Genomic DNA, 14216 nt, shown 5'->3' on the forward strand with positions numbered 1-14216 from the left:
CTCCTCCTTGCCCACAGTAGTGGTCTTTATTGCAGCCACTCTAAAGAACCCTCTGACTGAAGACTCTCTTCTATAACAGTTTGATGAAGAGGATGCTGAAGGTTGTCAGTATTTTTTTCATTTTATGATGAATTCTTGTTTGTACAGAAATCTTCAGAGCAGTGAGAACAGAACCAGCCTTTATCTTTTCTCATCTCAGTCTCTGACCTTCTCCAGTCGCTGCTTCTCCAACAGGTGAAGCAGCTTCACCTGTTCCGTGTGCACTCTACACCAAATTTATAGAAAATCTGCTGCATCTTTGTGGAATGACTGAAGGACCTCAGCATCCTCAGCTAGTCTGCTCTGAACTTTCTTGTAGACGTCATCATGCTCTCACACCTTCTTCCTCCTTTGAAATTTATGCATTTCTTGACTCATCTTCAGTCTCTTTTCCTAATTCACTCCATCTCCAACCTCCTCGTCCATTCCATCTCCAGCAGTTGTTGCCATCACAGGGAACTGTTGTTACTGCAACATTGCTAACAGTTAGCATCCATCTCTCCATGTAAATAACTCCCACATCCTGCATGGTGTAGACCTTAGGCTCTATGGTTCTATTTGTTCATTTTTTATTCTTGCCATAAAGGTTGTGAGGATGAAAATGTCCAAATTGTCTCGATGTCCCCAATAAGTAATTTCACTTATATAAACTGCTGAGCCCAAATCCTACAGAAAACCATCCTCCACCACAGCCAAGTGCAATGCTTTGCTGGGCCTTAGTAACCTGCTCTGTAAATTCTTCTACATGTTGTTTTTGAACCCATCTGAAGGCCACATGAGACCTGGCACTGTCTAGTTATTGAAGATGGTGACCTCTGCACCTCAGCCACTGACCCCCCTCTGGGATCTTAATGTGGCCTACCACTTTGTGGCTGAGTTTCTTTTCTTCCTCTTCACGTTTACTTTGCCGTAATACCACCTGCAGGAGGCTGTGGATTATTTAGACATGCCCAGGCTGAATTTACTGCACAGATGGGATCCTATCATGGTGGAAATAACTTACAGTGGCCCATTCTTTCCCAAATGTTTGTAGAGGTAGTCTCCATGCCTTGCAGCTGGGTTGTACACACCTGGGACAATGGATGTGATTGGATCTTTTCAGTGTAATTATTTAGAAGGGGTGTGAATATATTTAGGAATGTAGTGTTTTGTCCGCATTGCACGTCTTACTTAGCCTTTGTTTGAGCTTAGTGTAAGAGGGTTGTTGTGTTTATCATTTCCATAACATTGCTCATGTTTTCTGATATATTACATCAGGAGTGCTCAAGTCCAGTCCTTGAGAGCTACCATCCTGCAGCTTTTAGAAGCATCCTTACCCCAACAGACCAGGACCAGCTCTGAACAGGCCTGGTAACGAGCCATTCATGTGAGTCAGGGAAGCATCTAAATGTTGTAGGATGGTAGCTATTGAGAACTGGACTGGAACACCCCTGTATTACACAATAGACTTAAATACAGAATCTTGTACTTCCACAGTGGATCATTGTTCCTACAGACATTTAAGTGAACAGTCTCAAAGTCACTTAAATCTTTTTTTTTACCACTCTAAATAACTTTAGCTAAGCAAACAATGTTCACTAATCTTGGTTCTATCTGGATGTCAATCCAATAGACATTTGAGTTTCTGTATTATGACCTAAATAAAACCCTAATATAACTGGAGCAAGATGCTGAGAAGCACACCATACAGAATAGTTTAAGTTACACGGAACACAATGAGAAGTTCTGCTGAAGCTTGACTGCAATGTATGTTCTGTGCATTATGTGCTTGTGTGCATACGCAGCGATTCAGATTGACTTGAAATGCAAGAGTGGAGTTGGATGAAGCCGGAAATGTTTTCAGAAGCGTGACACCTTCCGAGACTGCTTGCTGAACATGAACACGAACACACACTGACATATCTAACATGTGTTTCTAATGAGTGGTAATGTATGAATGGGCGAGCTAGTCAACCATGCAAAATGATATCATCTGGTTGGTTGTATACATGTCTGTTTACACTGGGAGTTTAAATCCTCCTTGATGTATTTCTGTTTACTCTGTATCCTCTGAACTTGTGAATTATCATAAGGGATGAGGAGAAAAAGTCAAATTTGCTTTAAGGCCTTCAGTGAAACTCGATGCGAAGTTATGGTACTAAGATTCATATTGTTATGTTCTACGCATCAGGTTGTAATCGACAGATCTTAACCAGGCCCTTAAATCAAACAGAAGTTGAATGAAGATGTTTTTCATTCAGCTTCAAATGAATGAAAAACAAATTCACTATAGTTATTCTTTTGACTAATAAATGATGGGTGGCCATAGCTGGAGTTGTTCATACTCCTATACAAAACGGACAAATTGATCACACAGCTGATATTTTAAACTGGCTACAGCATCCAAAGCAACTGGCATGCTTAGCACAGTTAGCATTGTACTCTACTTATTTGAGTCCTCCTGTTATCTGTTGAAGGTTTTCCTCTTTAGCACACTTAAAGTCTAAAATCCTTTTCTCCGGCGTACTGTGTGTATTCTGTGAGTCGCACAGATTCTGCACACACTGTCCATGAACAGTTGAGATTTGGTAGTTGAGCATAATTGTTACCTCCATGTCCCGTGACAAATTCCTTCATTTTCTGCTATCAGAATGGATACTAGCAAGTTTGAGGAGCTAGTGGACACCTAACCCTGTTACTTCTCAGGACCCTGGGGGATGCCTTAATAAAAAAACATATTTTGTTATTAAAGTATGGCTGATGCATATTCTGCAGTTTGGTGTCGCATATGAAACAGTTAGATGTTAACTCTGTTTCCCGCTGAGCAGTTTACTGTGCAACACAGATTATGCGGTCATAGAAATTTACCATTACCATGGATATTTCCTGTAGACCTTCGATCTAGTACGATCGGACCTCCGTGCAGTGAAGTACGTCTGAGTATGCCGGCGCCTCAAATCGTCTGCTGAAATGTCTTGTTTGAAAAGCTTTTTAAATTTCTGTTTCTTCTCTGCATTCATTGAAATCCCTTATTTATCCTGAAATGGTCAGCTTTGACACTGTATCTTTGTGTTTGCAGGCAGTTATTATCAACCAATTTTGAGATGCAAGTCCATTTTAATGAACTACTGGATTCTGTTACTAGCCATTGACACTAACAGTTCTAAAATTGTGACTGGGACTTTGGTAAAACCTTGGTGTCTTTTAAGCAATTGTTTCTATTATTGCAGATTCAGATTGTTTGTGTTTGCATATTTGTTTATTTGTGTGTCCTATGACACTGTCAGACACTAGTGTCACACAGTTAATGCAATTATCCCTTAGAGGAAACAAGAAAAGGATACAAGACGTAATTTAAAAAGCGCCTGGTCTGTTTTTTGTGTGTGTGAGTGCGTGTGTGTGACTGTGATGGAGATGTTGTCACTGGCAGCCAGTCTTGGCATTTCCACGCCTGGGCTCCACTGCAGAGTTTCCATCTTTTCCCTCCAGTACATCCCCAGTCCCTCTCTTCCTCCTTTTCTAATTGGGGCTTTCCCTTGTAATTAGTCGTTGTTGCCTCCCACCTCCTCCTCCCAAGGAGAAGCCTATTGACATAGCATGTTGGCTTCAGTAACAAGCACCCTTTCCCCCCTGTGGATGTGGCGCTTCCCCCCTGAGGCATGAGGAGTGGGAGGATAGCTCATAGCATCACAGCTAACTAGGCTGTGGAGCCTCAGAGCAGGCCCTGGCGCCGGCTAGCCAGATCCCCACTGGTCAGTTTTGTACTAATCCAATAAATGAGCTGCATGCAAGGGCAAGTGTCACACACTCTAAGCATTCATACACAAAGTCACACACACACTCTCTCAGACACGCAAATCTAGATGCACACTTCAAGGTCCCAAGTTGTGACAAGCTGCTGCTAATTGTGTTCTGTCTGTCCTTGTCTCCTCCTTGGGGCTCAGAAATTCCTCAACCAGTGGGCTGAACTCAAGTGTGTATATGTTGGTCTGCTTGTATGTCTCCTTTTGTTCTTCTATCCTCTGTGTGTAGTCTTTTAATCCCTCATTCGTTTATTATTGCAGTTTTTGGAAGACACAGATGATTTACAAAAGTGTTTCTATCAGCTTGTACACAGTTCTGTGGAAGGTTTCTGAGAGGAATTATTTAGATACTAAGCAAGACCTGATGCAGTTTGGGTTTGGATCTTGCCAACTTTGGTTTTGTCCTTTTCTACACAACAATTTAGTAAATATAAAATAGTAAAGTTAACAGTTTGCCTGCAAATAAAACTCTGCTGGTAAACAGCAGCGACAAAAGTGGAACATTTTTGTGGAACATTGACGAGGACTACATGGAAGCATTAGTGCTAAAAATGCAGGAATTTGTTTATTTGCATGAATTCCCATGACTGAGGAATCGTGAAACACTGGAGAGACTAATTAGTGCTAAATTCAAGATTAATATCTTTCTGTCTTATGAGTGAATGTTGTACACGGAAATGATAAATCTGGTAGATTGTTTATTGTTTATACACAAATATAAACAAATATAACTGAATCGAACGGTTGGGTGTTTAATTTCTTCGCTATAAAATCAGGAGTAAAGTTATGTCATTACCTCCACATTGCAAGATGACGTCTGTTTTTGTGCTGCACATAAAAAGAGAATGCTCTCAGCACACTGCTTTGTTTTCCCTCATAATAATTATTTATTTTCTGCCGTGTTTCTTATATTTTTCCCCTCTGATGCTTTATTCCAACAAGAGCCATGGTCCTCCTCATTGAAAGCTTGGCTGCGCCGTTTGTCGCAGACATCCATTCATGCCTACATGCTTGCTACACATGACACATTCTTACCACAGGAAAAGCCCTGAGCCAGAACAGGCAGGAAAACTTTGGAAAACCAGGATACAATTTGGAACTTATGGAGCCTAAACGATTTCCTCCTGGGCGTTGGGCTTTGTCCTACTGGGAAAAGCCAAAAGACCGGCAGAGAAAATTACATCCGGGAAAATGTTTATGCAGCACACTCAGCTCCCTCACTTTTTTGGCCTGCAAACGAGTGATTATTCGTCTGCTCTTAACCTCTTAGGCAGAAGGGGGAGTATAGGTGGGTGATGGAGAGAGAGAAATTCTTTCCATCTCTAGTCTTCGGGCAGCTGCTGGCATAGCTTACTCTTTTTTCTTCCCCGACTTGATCTTCCTTCTTGGCAGTGCGGCTGGTATTTGGAGAGCCCTCTCTAAAAAGTGGAACTCTCTGTGTTAGGGAGTGCTGGTTACACTGAGGAAGGTGGGTAATTGGGGGGAGCCTTCACGCAAACTGGGAAACGCACACATTCATTCAATGTTCAGACCGCTCACGTTTAATCCGTGTGTGCTCCCACTGGGTCAAGTCAAATAGAAACATTATGTTCTTCACCATAATTGCTATAGTAGCTCAGAACCTTACTTCCGTCAGTCCCTTGTGACTAAACTTTAAAAGCTTAAATAGCTCACTTTATTGAACAGCCAGATGATAGACTTTAGATGTCTAGTTAAAAAAAATTAATAAATAAATAAAAGTTAATTTGACGCATTTAGCTAGGGCTTAAAATAAAATATAAGAATAACAAAAACAGACTTAAAGTTAAAAAGTTAATTACAATTTCAAAAAGAAACAAACACAAAGAGATGCACTTAAATATTAGTCCTTTGTCTAACAGATGTGTCGGGATGAATTCATAACTCTCAGTCTGTTTGGTCATCCACTCTAAAGCCAGGCCTGTGTGTGAGGTCATTTATGATCTGATGATGATCTGCTCTTCTTACAGACCACCCCGTAAAGCTCAGCTTCCTGACACTGTGCTGACGGCATGTGCAGACAGCCACAATAAAATGTTCATTGAAAAGGTGTTTGGTTATTTTTTTGCCAAAAGATTATAAATAAAAATAAAATAAAAAAAACTTTTGGCAAAACATAACTTAGGCCACCATTTTAGGAAGGCAACCAGTTGCTGTTCTGCTAAGCCAAAATGCCATCAATGAGGCCGCCTGCATGTTGCCCAAGTCCAGCAGCTTCCATTCACCGACTCAGAGAAATATGAGGAGACCTCAACAAAAAAACACACTCCTCTACTTTTGCCACCAAATAAATGTTGAATAATTAATGTCTGGAGTGCATCTTGAACTGTGTCAGATTGGACCATGAGAGAGTGAAAGGATGTTGGCTTTGCTGTGGTCTTTGCGTCCCAGGTTGTGGCTGGTGTTCTCTGTCCCACACTAACACTTTACAGTGACTCTGAAAGAGTTGTTATTGAAGTAATTTAATTGCCTTGAGGACACCGGTGTCCTTTTGGGTCCATTGACTCGCATGTACCTGGTTTTGGGGTGACTTTTGAGAAAAAATGTCTACATAAAACATGCAGTCCCAACCTGAAACTTTTTGTACCTGCATGTTTATTTTCCTCTTTGCTCTGTGTTTTCTTCCCACTAGTTGATCAAGTTCACCATCTGTTATTTGAACTCCACACTCTCCCCTGCTTCAGCTTTAGCTTAAAACCACTCACTCATCCTCGCTGACTCCTGTTCTTCTTCACTGCTGCCATGTCTCTGGTTTCATACCAACCATTCCTTTCTGTCTCTCACCACCTTTGGCCTGTGTATAACTCTCCTGCTTGAAACGGTCTCATCACCATGCCATGTCAAGTTGAGAAGTACTTGCAGCAGAGTATATTTTTCTCATTAAAGTCTGACACATTTAAGCAGCTTGGATCATATCTGTAAAGTTTTGGTGTGGTACATTTTCCGGTGCTTTTACACTTATAGTCCAGTAGATCCGGTTCTACTGGGGACCAAAATTGCAACATTTGTTGCATTTGGAGTCGATGTGGTTGGCTTGACACAATGTACTGTGTCAAGCAAAACAAACTTCAGAAACCTGTTCACTCCCTCATCTATGGTGGCGTTGCACCAAGAACTACTGAAGGAAATAACACAAAAACCTCTAAAGAAAATATTGAGTGCAACTTCCTTCTTCACAAAATGTCAACAAAAGCACAGTAGCATCAGATTTTAGTGGGTATAGTTTTCTTTTGTTATTGATAAAAGACCCCGATTCATATTTCCTGCTAGTTCTAAATTTGCATCTTTGTTTTGGTTTTAAATACCCAGAATCCCCTGCTCTATAGTTCACTTCCTGCTTTGGGAGTGGTCTCTGGTCAGCTTGGGGTACACATACCGCACCAGAGTTCACCTCAACCAGCTGAGACCTGGGTTTGTAGGCAGACCAGAGTTTACCTTTTTGGTGCACATCAGAGTTTGATTTCAGAGTTCACACCTCACCCAACCAACTTTACTTTTGGATTTTGAATTTTTTGGTGAACTAATCAGGGCTAGAGTGAATGCAGCCTTAGATAATAAAGCGCTCTACTTGAGTAGCAGCAAAATATGTTTATTTTTTATTCTAATCAAATTTTCAACCAGCTTCTTTTTCTTTCTTTTTACTTTTTATTCTGATTTTCAGGTTTGGTCTTACAAGATACAAGCCAGCAGCTTCCCCATCTACTCATCCACAGCCTAACCCAACCCAGGAGGCTGTAGGTGTTAGGTAACTTACTGTAAGAAGGGTGAGAGTGAATGATGGATTAGTTCAGAGGAGGAAAGTAGGGAAGGTGGGCTGGGGGTGGAAGTCGTGGGAACCGACAGGCATAACTCTGCTTTTGTTTTCTTTTAACAGCTCATTCGCACATCACGTTTTCAAATGCAAGCAAAAGCAATTTGTCCTCTCTGTCTTCCCCTCGCGTCCTCCCCTCTTCCTCCCTTGGCCTTTGAATCATTCTCCAGCTGGGCCCAGTTTTGCTCATTTCGTGTCAGCATGTCTGTTTATGTCTACACTGCTGTGCGTGTCTCATAGTGTGTTGGTTGCACATACACACAAACACACTCACACGCAGAAGCCTGAGGACCTTGACCAATTCCCGGTGGAAAAGCGTGGCGTCGCTCTCCGTCACAACATCTGGAAGTGGGCATTCTGCAGTCGGCAGCCGCTACACTCTGACTTGATTATATTATCTTGTTGGCGCATGTGTGTGTCGGATGTGTGCGTGCGCATGCAAAAACACAAATCGCATACTGCAGATACGCATACACCTTCAGGTTGATAAACTAATAAGTTGTGTATAGGGGGCTGTCAGGCTTTGTGAGTGTTATATGTGTGGGTGAAGAAGAGCTCTCGAGCGGTGAATGTGTTTCCGTGCGTGTGTGTGAAGAGGTCAAGTGGTGATTGCCTGATGTTGTCTGCTTTAAACACATGTTTAGCCAGGGCCCACTCAAACGTTTGGCAACCATTAGACAACTTCCTCTCCTTCTTCCGGACTTAGGTCTCTACGGATTTGTGTGATGTGCATGTGTGTGCGTGCATTCACAGGTGTGGAAACAAGCTGGAATATGTTCAAACCAGTCTTTAATATGTGGAATATATGACTTACGGGGATATGAAATATTTACCTTACCAAAAATGTTCTCTAAATGCACGCTCATGAAAGTAAGTGCTGACTTTTCTCAGAGGTGTGTTTTTATAAGGGATCAACAGAACTGTGAACTTTGCTTGTAACTGTGGCTCCAGAGCTTCTCACACACTCCCTGAAATCACACACACACACACACACCCACACACCCACCAGCGCACGCATAGACACCTAAGGGCCTCTGTCAGTCATCAGGAAATGAAAGGATCATTTAGCTTAGAGGGAAGATGGGAGGATTGTAGAAGAGGAGAGGTGGAGGAAGAGGAGGAGTATCTGTAGTTTGATGCAGATTCCAGCAACAACAATGTTGTGATATACACACTATTAAAGTGTGGACAATCTCTGAAGTCACGGTCTGACCAGCTTTGTTTATCATGGAGGTGTGATGATCCATAGTCATGATGGTCGCTAGGTAGGACACAGGCTAATTTAAGGTAAAAGTAGAAAGTGGTCAAGTTATGAAATCAGGGGATGTGCTGTGGTGGCACAGGGTTTAAGCACAACCCACATAAGGAGGCCTTAGTCCTCGACGCGGCCGTCGCAGGTTTGATTCCCGGCCTGGTGACCTTTGCCGCATGTCTTCCCCTTTCTCTCATTCCGTAACTGCCCACTTCCGTGTCAATTAACTATCAAATAAAGGCCACTAGAGCCAATAAAACTTTTTTTTTAAAAATTATGAAATCAGTCATTTTGAAGTGTTAATAAGTAGCCATTACTGTAGTGTTCACACTATGACTCCTCACGCGGTTTGGAGGCTCCCCGTCCTTCATGAATCTGCTGTGAGGTCTATACAGCAGCATGACTAACTGCTGTATAATGTGTTGTTTTTTTTTTTTTTTACTTCAGTATATATACTGAAGTAAAAAAAATGTACTTCTATATGTACTTCCAGACATATAGATGTCGAATGTGATTTATTAAAGTAGTTTAGGAGCCTGGAATAAAACAACAGAATGATGAGCTGACTGAAAAGTCAACTGGTTGCCTAAGCAACGATTGGTATGTTGTTGGTTATTATGTACGAAAATACATAATAGAGAGAAATAATTTTCAATGGTAACTCTGTGCTTTGAACTTAATTATCATTTAAACATGTAAGCCACATAGACCAATGGTTCATATGTAAACATATGGTGTGGGTATATGTGTGGTACAGATGGTATGTTTGGGGCCTCTCCAGTTACGGAATGCTCCTAGATTTTTGTCCTTTATACAATGGGTTCTATTTCAAAGTTATGTAAATACCACAGCCTACCTGGGCTCCTGATGGCAGCTTCCAGTACACCGTGCCACAAAGCTAAAATCATCTCAAGCTGATTTCTTGAAGATAGAAATCAGCTTACTGTCCTCCAGCAGGATCAATAACCACCAAATGTCAGTCCAATAAAGTGCCTTTGGGATGTTGTGGAATGGGATATTCATGGGTCATAAACCCTATCATGGATCTGCAACAGGCAAACCTTCAGCAGCCATTGGTCCTTCTGGCCACCACCAGTGGATAGAGCAGGCATTGAACTGTCAACCCATAGATGGCAGGGCAAGTTAACTGTGTTTGTGCAGCCTACCACACAGCACAAGCACACTATTTTTACAGTAAAATCTACTAAATAAAAGCAATATCAGGCTACTAACTGTCTATTTTTTGGACCATGTGGAAATAACACACGCATAGTCTGAGTTTATGTTTATTATAGGGTGTGGGGTGCTTTCTGAAGAGCATGATGTTCTGTCTAAAGGGTCAATAAAAGTCCATTAACCAATTGAACCTGGCCCCAGTTGGGTCCAAATTAGTGGCAACCACAGTCATTCTTACATTTCAATGTGTAATAAACGGTGCAGCAGGTATAGCTAATCAATTTGATGTCATTTTAGCACATATCAGTGTTATCTTGATAGTGTGACTGCAAACCGAGGAGCTCCTTTAAAAGGTGAGTAACTGTGAGCGTGGATCTGTAGCCAGCCAGGCCTGTGCTGGGCCAGAGCAGAGTGCATCCAGAGGACATGCACAAATCCCACTGGGCACAGGAGACACATGTGTCTCTGCTAATACTCTACTACTACACCTGGTGACGAGCACACCAGTATATGCATGCACTGATTTTCATGCCCTGTTTAGCCCATCACCATGTGGGGCTGCTTGATTGGCCACAGTGGAGGTGGCCTAGTATGTATCAGCAGAGAGCTCCACACATTATGTTAGAGTGAGGTGCATGGCTGTATCCAGACATAGTATGTTTTGTTTGCAATGATTTTTTTTTTACTTTTCAGTCTCCATGTTTGTAGTCCTGACATCTAGGCCAAGAGTTTGGATTGATTGATGTTGAGGATTTTTTAAAATCATTTTTGATGCTTATTTTTTGCAAACATAGCTATGTGTGTTTAAGTGTGTGGGGTTGGAAGAAGTGAAGGGTGTGTGTGTGTGTGTGTGTTTGTGTGTGTGTGTGTGTGCCCCAGGTGCGCCCGTGTTACAGATTATCTCTATATCCGAGCTAGTTTGACACCTCCGCATTCAGACTAGCGTTCAGCTGCTCGCTCTGGCACTTCCAGGACCAGCTCGACCTCATGTGAACGCTCTGTCGCCTCCACTCATGCTCACTTAGGTGAGTGTGCATGCACGCAAATCGGACTGCAGCCGTTTGCATGCCCACACCTTTGTTCATGCACTTTTAATGGGATTTCGTTGATTCCGCCTGAATTTGTACTTCTAGGTTGAGCCTTTGAAGTGCTTTTGTAAATACCAACACGTTCTTAGATTTTCACACCTCGCCCTCTGTATGTGTGTGAACGTGTCCTTGTATAGATTTGCTCTGTAGCTCCACATACGTGTTTTGTATGTGTGTTACAGTTGCTTTGCGCAGTGCACTGTGGCAGGCTGATGTGATGGCGTGTCACCTCGATAGACACTCGGCCAGCCAGGCCTGCTAATCGGCCTCTACAGAACTCTGTGTGTGTACAAAATCCTTCCTAAATGTTGCCATCATGACTTTTGAGGCACGCATATGTGTGTGTGTATATGGGCGTGTGTGCATGTGTGTGTGTCACAGCCAGTATGTGTCAATAGATCATTTGAAAGCAGATGACTCAGACACAGACTCAACATTCACTCACAAAAGAAATGGAAAAGACATTTGTATGACCTAAAATAATTCCTTCTCTTTACACTTTCATCTTATTAAAGGTTCTTTGTCAGGACACAGTAACACATATACACACATGCACACGTGCATGCCCTGCTGGCAATCATTAGAGTGCATGGAGTGCCTCCAGGCAGTGAGGGCCTTTTAGCTGAAGCCATCTCTTTCTTTTCTCTCTCATTGTTTCCTTGGTTTCCTTTTCCCTCCGTCTTTCCCGCAGGCTGAACCAGCGGCTCCACTCAGACAGGCCTGGCACACACAGCACAGGGGTAGGTTACCCTTTAACAGAAAGACACTTTAAAAACAGCGCTTTGGTTGACATTTACTGCAGCTAAAAGCAATTCCACTCCTACTCAGATTCAATAATACATTATCAAAGTGTCATTAAGTTTTTCATTTGTGCTGGATGAATAAAATAGCAGCTTTCCTCCTTTATCAGCATGCGGCTGTGTTTCCTCCATCCTCAGCTCTAGAGCGTTCCCCGTCTCAGTGAGGCAGGCATAAGGCAGGCGGACCTCTTTATGACCACTCCTCATTGTCCTCATGACCCCTGCATGTGTGTGAATAGACTGCTCACTCTTTGGGCTGTTTTTTCATGATCACAATAACCACTATCCTTGTTGTGTGCGTGTGCGTGTGCGGGCGTGTGTGGGCGTGTGTGTGTGTGTGTGTGTGTGTCAGTCATATTACTGAAGCCTTAAAAGCCTGTCAGTGGGGTCAGCCGGCCATAGACCGTGAGTCTGGCACACCATCCACATTCATGCACAACACCCTGTCCCAAATCATATGGAGCATGACTAATAACTTCATAAAGAAACACCTACTCACTCCAAATCCATTTCTCGTCCAGCAGCCACCATTGTGCTAATGGTGTTAGCCTAAAAAGCTGCTTTTCTGCAGCAGATGTGCCTTCATGCTTCCAGACCATCATTTGACCCACATTCTCTCACATCTCTCTCTTACACACACCCACACACACGCAAACACACATTATGTACCCAGTATTTAATGTCAAATTAGTTGAATGACTAATATGGGATTAGTTTACATAAACAGGATTTTATTTTTTTAGCTTTTTACCCAATAAATATCAGGAAGTCACAGATTGTCTGCTCTCAACCTATAGTGGATTTATATTGTGTGCAGTTCCTGGACATGACTGTGTGATATTTCTGTGTATGTGTGCGTGCGCGGGCATGTGTGTGTGTGTGTATGAACGCCCCACCAGGAGCCAGGCATTCAGGCTCTCGTCACCCCGCATCACTGTCACAAAGCTGTTAATGAGGGGCACATTTACTGCTGCATTAGGGGAACTCTCACTACACACACACACACACACACGCCCACGCCTGCGTGCACATGCACTCACCTATTCTTTGACTTCTTTACATCTGTGATTACTCTCCTGTAAGCTGACATGGCTTTAACATTTCAGGTGATTTGTCTGGGAAAAATGTCAAATCAGATTTTCAATTTAAAACACTTTATTAACCCCAAAGAAAAATTAAATGTGTAACTCATATCATCCAGGTTTCTTTAAAGCAGGGGTGCCCAAAGTGGGTCCTCGAGGACCGGCATCCTGCACCTTTCAGTTCTCTCCCTGGTGGTAGTAACAACCTTTTCAGCAGGTCAGTGTTCTTCTTAGATCTTCTAAGTAGCCATCATTTGATCCAGGTGCGTTAAACCAGGGAGAGAACTAAAACATGCAGGAGGCCGGCCCTCCAGGACCGACTTCAGGGACCCCGGCTTTAAAGGGTCATTGCCGAGGCTGATGGTTGTGGGCAGGAATGATCTTCTCTCTGTATTACAATACATTTGGAGAAGCTTCTGAGTGAAGGCATTGTTGCTGAATGACAGTCTCCATCATACAGGAAGAGGATGGTCAGGGTCTTGATTTTCTGAAGAATCCTTAATTGCATTGTCACCTCTAGAGGTTCCACAGTCGTCCCCAGAACAGAACCAGTGCAGAACCAACCTTCTTTATCAGGATGTTGAGCCTTTTAGGTCTTTGGTTCTGATGCTGCTGCCCCAACAGATGACACTCTCAACAACAGACTTATAGAAGACCTGCAGCATCTTGCTGCAAACACAGAATGACCTAAACTTTATTCACCTCCTCCATCAATTCAGTGTACAAAAGTGAGGTAATTATTTGGTCCTTTTGATCCCTCTGCATATCAACAATATGTCCTCAAACAGTCAGTAGTTAAAGAACTGATATTTCTTCTCACTTAGAAAAATGCTAGAGCGCAGCAGTCCTCTTGTTTTGAAGATCAGCACAAATAAAAATGCCTCTCGCTAACTAACCTATTCAGCCAATAATTTGACCTCTATTTTCTCTATAGATGTCATAAGTCTTTTTCGCACCTTCAGCTGATAGCTGGAATTAGCCACAGTGTTGGATGAACACAGAAAAAAACCTTTATGCTTTTGGCAGGCGAGTGTTTATGTCCGTGTTTGTTATGAAGTAAAAAAGAGACAGGATGTGAAAGGGATGGCTGCAAAGAGACAAGGGTCACTGTTGAGTCCTCACCGACAAACACACTCCTCTCAGCTCTGTGTGCATTGGTGTGTGCGTG

General features: G+C 42.6%; 1 protein-coding gene across 7 annotated transcripts in view; it reads left to right on the forward strand.

The window, feature by feature from the left end:
- bcas3 (BCAS3 microtubule associated cell migration factor) overlaps nt 1-14216 on the forward strand; it is a 305494-nt gene that overhangs the window by 125495 nt on the left and 165783 nt on the right. The window contains exon 23 of one of the 7 annotated variants that reach the window (XM_044118517.1): nt 5810-6614. The exons of the other annotated variants lie outside the window; for them this stretch is intronic. Within the exon in view, the coding sequence (XP_043974452.1) occupies nt 5810-5847 (38 nt within the window). The 3' untranslated portion in view covers nt 5848-6614. Of the gene's footprint in view, nt 1-5809; nt 6615-14216 lie in introns of those variants that run through there. 7 annotated transcript variants of the gene reach the window in all.

The sequence above is a fragment of the Gambusia affinis genome, linkage group LG06 (genome assembly GCF_019740435.1).
Source record: "Gambusia affinis linkage group LG06, SWU_Gaff_1.0, whole genome shotgun sequence".
NCBI classification, from domain to species: domain Eukaryota; kingdom Metazoa; phylum Chordata; class Actinopteri; order Cyprinodontiformes; family Poeciliidae; genus Gambusia; species Gambusia affinis.